The sequence below is a fragment of the Gopherus flavomarginatus genome, chromosome 2, assembly GCF_025201925.1.
Source record: "Gopherus flavomarginatus isolate rGopFla2 chromosome 2, rGopFla2.mat.asm, whole genome shotgun sequence".
Taxonomy (NCBI): Eukaryota; Metazoa; Chordata; order Testudines; family Testudinidae; genus Gopherus; species Gopherus flavomarginatus.
In genome coordinates, this window is record NC_066618.1 from 94,587,116 (window position 1) to 94,594,915 (window position 7,800).

General features: G+C 46.2%; 1 gene segment (V, D, J or C); it reads right to left on the reverse strand.

Moving 5' to 3' along the window:
- Positions 1–5,126: 5,126 nt before the first annotated feature.
- On the reverse strand, positions 5,127–6,310 carry LOC127044640 (T cell receptor gamma variable 4-like). The segment is given in 2 exon segments: positions 5,127–5,548; positions 6,014–6,310. Coding segments are annotated over 2 exon segments (465 nt in total).
- Between the last annotated feature and the right edge of the window lie 1,490 nt (positions 6,311–7,800).

Here is a 7,800-nt window from a genome sequence, read left to right on the forward strand (position 1 = left end):
TTACACAAAATTTAAAGAAGAGAATGACCTGGAGTCATTCCCATTTTTGTCCAGGTGCCCGTGACTGAACTCACCAAGGCCAGCCAGACGCACCCATGGGATGACGATGACAGATACTAGTCATACTGCACCATCTGCAAGGCAAGGCAAAGGGGATGCTGCTGTGTAGCGCTGCAGCACTGCTTCTGCCAGCAGCATCCAGTAGACATATGGTGACAGTGAAAAAAGGAAAAGGCAAGAAACTATTTTTTTTGCCTTTGCTTTCACGGGGGCGAGGGGGAAGGAATGATGACATATACCCGAAATCACCCATGACAATGTCTTTGACCCTTCAGGCATTGGGAGCTCAATCCAGTATTCAAATGGTTTTCGGAGAGTGTGGGAACTGTGGGATAGCTACAGTCGTCAGTCGCCCCTCCCTCTGTGAGTGTCCATTTGATTCTTTGGCTTTCTGGTATGCTTGTCTCAGCTCCTTAAGTTTCACGCAGCACTGTGTTGAGTCCCTGTTGTGGCCTCTGTCCATCATAGCCTTGAAGATTTTTTCAAATGTTTTGGCATTTCGTCTTTTGGAATGGAGTTCTGATAGAACAAATTCATCTCCCCATACAGAGATCAGATTCAGTAACTCCCGTATGGTCCATGCTGGACCTCTTTTTTGATTCTGGGACTGCATGGTCACCTGTGCTGATAAGCACTCCACACTGGGCAAACAGGAAATAAAATTGAAAAGTTTGCGGGGCTTTTCCTGTGTACCTGGCCAGTGCATCCAAGTTCAGATTGCGGTCACAATGGTGCACTGTGGAATAGCTCCCGGAGGCCAATAGTGTTGAATTGCTGCCACACTAACACTAATTCGAAATGGCAATGTCGATTTCAGCGCTACTCCCCTCATCAGGGAAGAGTACAGAAATCGATTTTAAGAGCTCTTTATGTCGGCAAAAATGGCTTCGTTGTGTGGACTGGTGCAGGGTTAATTTGATTTAACACTGCTAAAATCTACATAAACTCTAGTGTAGACCAGGCTTTGTTCTGCCTTTAGAGATGGAGCTAGCACTGATAGGCAGTCACTGGATGTCACCTTTGCGCCACCCAATAGGTAAACTCCCACTTCCCTGGCTGAGGCAAATCCCTACACGACTTGGGCTGGCCGAACAGGAGTTCACACTGGCCGTGGTTTGTGGAATTGAGGCTATGCCTGTTCTGTAGGCTGGCGTGCCTGGGTGGGACGCAGGGCTCAGCCTGCTCTGCTGCAGCAGTAATATGAGAGTTGAGCCCCACACACCGAGCTGTGGTGGTTTTTGTGCAGGGTTGCAGGAAGCTTGTGGCACTGTGTAAAATCCCATGTGGCACAGTAATAGCAGCCGCTATCTGTCTCTTCCAGTTTGTGCACCAACAAGTTAGAGATGCTTTGTGTTGCATAGGCTGAGAATTTGTTACTGGAGAAGCCTGCCTCTCGCTTTAAGTCTGACCCAGAGAGAGTGAGGTATAGCAGCCTCTGTGGGGCCTCTCCAGCTCGGGCTCGGTACCAGTGGATGTAGGTAGAGTCTGATCCACCAAACACTTTGCAAGTGACTTTTGCAAAGCTGCCTTGAAGTGGCTGCTTTGTGACAGAGATCTGCTCCTGCTCCAGGTGAATGGCCCACAGAACAGCTGGAAGGCAAAAAGAGAGAAAGCATCCATGAGGAGACAGCACCTAAATACATTCCCCTTTTCAGAGAGCAGTAACATGTGCATGGCCTTGCAAGCTGGAAGTTCTTGAGGAAGGTACAAGGGTTCAATTATCTATTGCCTTGCAGCTTGTGTAGCCATTTATGTCTCTGTAAATGTGAGGGGAAAATGGGTAAAGTCCCTATCTCTAGTGTGAGTGAATGATCAATTTCTGTTTACACCTGGGCAAGGATGGTGCGAACAATTACACAAGATACAGGGCAGTGAACAATCAGACCCTTTATCCGTGAGGAATCATCCAGGATTATGGATTCTGATTTCTCCATTTCAGAACCCCAGTTTTATTTCAGTGCAATGCCATTGGCTTCACTGGGATTGCACCACCATCAAGTTGTTACATTGGACTTGGGATTCAGGCAAATGTTGTATTTTTTTTTGTTAACAATAAATACAGAATAAAATCATTAACTACAGTTAATGTGTCCAGTAAACTTACCAGGGAAGAAGCAAGCGAAGAGAGCTTCCAGACATCCCACCATGTCTCCTAAACTTGCTGCACCTTTTCAGGAAGGAAAGTTATTGAAGTTAAAGGTGCTCAATTTTGTCAAAAGAAAAACTGTTACCCAGTCCTGACTGAAGAAAGCAAGAAATGAGGATATTGCTGCTGTTCTTGCCGTACTGGCTGGTTTCCTGTTGGGTTGGGGGTGGGGGGAGTAGGGAGACTGTGTGCGTTTGATTGTGCGTGCGAGAGAGCCACTAACCACTTTAGGATCTTAGGTCCAGATCCTAATTCAGTGATTAGGATGATTTCAGTGGAAGTTAGGAGACTAAATACCTCTGAGATCCATGTAGCAAATTGTAATGCACTTTCCCACCATTAATGCCCTGTGTTAAGGCACTAAACTAGGATTTGGAAGGTCTGAACTCAATTCACAGCAATGCCACAAATGCCATGCATGACCATAGGCAAGTTACCAAGACCTTGACTTTCAGAGGTGCAGAGAACCCACTGCTTGTGTCGATTTTTGCTGGAGGGAGAAGTGCTCAGCTCTTCTTGATAATCTGGCCCATAATCTCCTGTCCTCAGTCTGTAAAATGAGAACTATCATTTCTTTTTATGTCTTGTCTAGTTAGATATAACCTCCTAGAGGCGGGGACCATCTCTCAGTGTGGTCTAGAGCATCTAGCACAGTGGGACCCCTCTCAGTTGGGGTCTGTAGGCCCTAAATCCATGCAAATAATCATTTTACTATTATAGTGGAAACCAAAGTTCCTAATCAGGATTAGGGTCCCACCGTCCTAGGTGGGGTTCAGATGTGCAAAATGGCCTGGCTCCTGCCCCCAAACAATTCAATTACTGTCTAATAAGAATGTTATATCCCTCTTCATCCTTCATATGGAATCAAATAAACATGAATACATCATTTGTTAATCTCTTAGAGCAGGGGGTATTTTTATCACATGATTGTACAGTTCCTAGCACAAAGAGGTCTCCTTCAGTTTGGGTGCTACCTCAATAGAGATAATATTACTATATTTACCTTTTAAAAATGTAACTAGATAAAAAAGTTTCCTGAGAAAGAAACAATGGCAAGCACCTGGGCATTCAACAGATACAAATGCAAAGAAAGAGAAGCAAATAAAGCTTCATAGAAACTGGGAGATGCAAAAAGCAGACCTCACTTTGATGTCCTCTTAATGCTGTCAGAGTCCACATTACTGTGTTCAGTGCTCAGATACCCTGGTGATGGACATTTTAGGAATGCCTTATTCAGACAGTTTGCTACTTACATAGATTAGATCAAAAATAGCTACAATATAGAGAATAGAGTAAGATCAGTGAATTACCAATGTAACATAAAATGGATGTGCAGCCAACCTGCTCATTAGGGATTTGATAAGTGGCAAGGAAGCTCCCTGTGACTTCCTGTAAATGCCAATGCCCTTCTCTTGTTTGGTTTGAAGAGTTTGAAAGTTTTCAGGAATAGTACTGCTTCTCTTGCATTAATCCATTGAGGGCTTCTCTGGGTGTGTATAATGTGCAGTAAAGTTAGTTCTGTTATGTTTTGTTGTCTACACTCGACTGCTGCTGCCATGGCCAGAGAATTCCTGCATCCTGTGTGTACTAGTGCACCCACCATTGCTGAGTGTGAAACTGGGGCAAAACTGGTTCTAAGGCCTTGTCTGTGTTAGTGTAATGCCATGTCCCTGGGTGGGTTTTCGGAAGCAGGGATTGAAATCATGAGCTCAAAGAGCCATCAGTGTTAGCCAAGGCTGTAGCAGGCTATTCAACCTCTCTCTGTTGCCCAACCATGGCTAGAGGGAGATAAGAGCATTATACTGAGAGGGTTCAATCAGCACCTTTCTGTACCTTTCTCTACCATTCTTCACGTGGCTAGCTATGTTGCAGATCCAGGGATGGTGACAGCGATAGCAGAGCTAGAACACAGTGGATGCAGGTGTTTTTACACTGCATGATTTAGAGCTGGTTTGAACAGGGTTAAACAGTGTGGTACAAAAACTCCTGCACCCTGGTTAGTGCTCCAGTCATTGCTAAAAATTCATCACAAAGCAATTGCTTGTCCTGCCTTTAAAGATGGAGCCAGTATTGCTAGGCAGATGCTGGGGAAGTGGGTCCAGTGCCATGCACTAGGAAAGCTCCTTTTCCCACTTCCTGGGATCAAGGGGCATCAGCATGGGTGGGTGGAGTTGGGGCAGGAATCAGTCTACTCTATTGGCTAGGGTGTGTGTTTGAGAGGCTGTCTGCCCTATAGATAAGGTTGCCAGGCATTCGGTTTTCAACTGGAACACCCTGTTGAAAAGGGACCCCAGCGGCTCTGGTCAGCAATGCTGACCGGGCCATTAAAAGTCTGGACAGCAGCGCAGAAGGGCTAAGGCAGGTCCCTGCATACCCTGGCCCCACGTGGTTCCCGGCAGCGGCCAGCATCTCCCTGCAGCTCCTAGGCACAGGGACAGCCACGGGGGCTCTGTGTGCTACCTCTGCCCTGAGCGCCAGCTCTGCAGCTCCCATTGACCAGAAGCCCCTCTCTGCCTAGTAGCCAGACTTGCTGGCCTCTTCCAAGAGCCATGCTGAGCCAAGGTAGGCAGGGAACCTGCTTTAGCCTTGCTGGCCTGGAACCACCTGAGGTAAGCCCCACCCAGCCGGAGCCTAAACCCTGATCTCTCTCCTGAACCTCTGCCCCAGGCCTGAGCCCCCTCCTGCACCCCAAACACCTCATCCATGGCCCAACCCAGAGCCTGCACCCACAGATGCAACCCTCACTCCCTCCTGCAACCCAATCCCCTGCCGCAGCCTGATGAAAGTGACTGAGAGTGGGTGACAGCGAACCAGGAAGGGAAAGGGGATGGAGTGAGTGGGGGCAGGGCCTCAGAAGGGGCAGGAAAGTGGTGTTAGGGTGGCCAACTTTCTGATCTATAGAGTGGGCTGAGGGTGGTGCTCACTCAGCTCTGCTGCACCAGTAACATGACAAGGAGCCCATGTGGTTTTGTTGTTGTTGGGTTTTTTTGTGCAGGGCTCCAGGAGGTTTGCGGCACTGTGTATAATCCCATGTGGCACAGTAATAGTGGCCGCTGTCTGCATTTTCCAGCTTGTGCACCAACAGTTTGAAGATGCTACGGTCTTGAAAATGGGCGGTGAGTTTCTTGCTGGAGAAGCCAGCCTCCCAGCTGGGGTCAGGCTTGGAGTAGGAAAGATAGAGCAGCCTCTGCAGTGCCCCTCCAGTTGGGGCTCGGTACCAGTGGATATAGGTAGAGTCTGATCCGCCAGTCACTTTGCAGGTGAATTCAGCACTGCTGCCCACATGTGACTTCTTTGTGATGGAGATTGGTAGCTGCTCCAGGTGAATGGCCCACAGCACAGCTGGAAGGCAAAAGGAGGATAAGGAGCAATGAGGAAACGGCTACTAGAAATAATCCATCTACACGGAGCAGTAATGTTGCTCTATGCAGAGTCCATGCTGCTTAGACTGAAGGGACACTGGGGTTGCTTCTCTGCTGTCTTTCACCTTGCATGTTCATTTAGAAGTATGCATAGTGAGGGAAATGTGTAATTTAAGCCAGAGGTGTGAGTGAGAGGACAATTCTGATCTCAAGGTTTCTTGTCTCCCAGGCAAAGGTGTCAGTGACTGCACAAGAACTGGGCCTCTGGTCTGTGGATTATCTGTAAAGTTCCATACACACTCAGGGATTCTGAGACTCCAGTCTTACTCCATTGCTTTCACTAGAGTTGCCCTGGAATAAAACTGTTGTAACTCTGGAGATCCAATCCCACAATTCTGCATAAATAACCACAAATAATAAACAGAACTGAGTTCAACAGACTTACCTGGCAAGAGGCAAGCGACGAGAAATTCCAGAAACCCCACCATGTCTCCTGGAATTGCTCTGGCTCCTGAGGAGAAATAAAAACACAAGAAGTCAATGCTGCTCAGTCTTGAGTGACAAATACTCAAATGCTGAAAGAAAAAGGTGGGAGCAGGCTGCCCAGTCCTGAGCAGAAGAGATGAAGTGCTGCTGTTCTCACCGTATCAAAGAGTTTACAATTTATTTAAGAGTGTGAGAGGGGACACGTGTCAGCCCAATGTGTGAGCCACTAACCAGAGCAAACTCCCCTCTGCATTCTCTTCACCCTGCACTAGAGAACTACACAGTCATATGTCTTGATCATAATGTTAAAATAATTCTTAGTCAGTAAAACTGGGGAAGGGTGAAACCATGTCCAACTCTCAAACTCCGCACCAGATCCCTCCATCAAAACAGGCAGGAGGTGCTGTCATTGGATATAAAACACAAACTCATCCCTTCTTGGGAAGATTACTAGCTGCTCAACTGCTTCCTTTTTTTGTAAGTGTAAGACAAAAGTCATGTTAACTTCCCGTCATTAAAGATCCCATAAGAATAGGAGCCTATGCCCTATGCAGAAAGTATTTCTGTGCCTAACTCCAATTAATTTAAATTCATGTTAGACACCCATAAACCTGGAAGATGGGGACCCTAGTGTCCTTGTCCGATTCCAATTTGAGTACTTCCATTATTATAAAATGGTGATTTGAGATATTTCTTTTTCACCCTGACAGTTCCTCTTTTAAACCAAATCAGCTGTTTGCTGGTAGCTATTCACTGCAAAATTGCTAAGGGAAAACAGTATGATTTGATTTCTGGTGTATGTTTTAATATGCATATCTGTTTTCCAAGGTGGCTTGCTATAATGTGTGGTACTGTGCCCTGAGTAATATACTTTTTTGCCTGCAAGTCTCAATAGCCATTTACTGTATATCAACACTGTATTTGCTTCTATCATTTAACTTAATTAGCTCTATGTGTCTGCATAGATGACCCCTGCCTCCATGATGATAAATGTTGCACCTAATTCAAGCTTGAAGATGGAACAAAGTAACAGCTCAGGTTATCTAAATAGAAATTCAAGCTTCTGGTACCCCCTCGTGGTGCTAAAAGAGTAAAACTCTTGGGTATCAGTATGAATAGGCTAGTACTGAAGTTTGAAGAACAGTGGTTTCGATAGCTGTAGGTGACAATTTTCTGTGACGTTACATTGTATCAATCACTCTTCAGTGATTATTTTTTTAAAAACCATAAAAGAGGTGATTTTTTTTTTCAGTGCACAGTTGATGCCAGGAAAGTACACAAAGAATGAAGTTTGTAATTCCAGTATTGTGAAAGTGCTGTGCCAGGATAGAGGAGATCATACTGCGAAATATGCACAGACCACTATAGGCTATATGCTGATCGCATTTACAGAGGTGTGAGGCCACTGCTGGCTCTGGCATTGCCTGTATGTAACTGGTGTCAGAATTTGACATAATTCTAATGAGCTGGTGATTCTACTATACATCCAACAGTGATATTCCGGCAGCTGACATTATTCTTGAGGCCAGATTCTGCCCTTCATTACACCACATGTTCAAGAAAATTATATTATGTTGACCAGAATTTGGCCCACTGTTCCATAGCCCCCAGGGGTCTTCCAGCTGCTGGGGATAGCTGGGCCCAGGGTGCCCCTGCCATGCCTACTTTCTCCTAGGAGCTTCCTCATCAGGCAAAGTGGGGAGGAGGTGGTGGTGGCAGTGCAGACCTGCCATGTTGGTGCTTTGC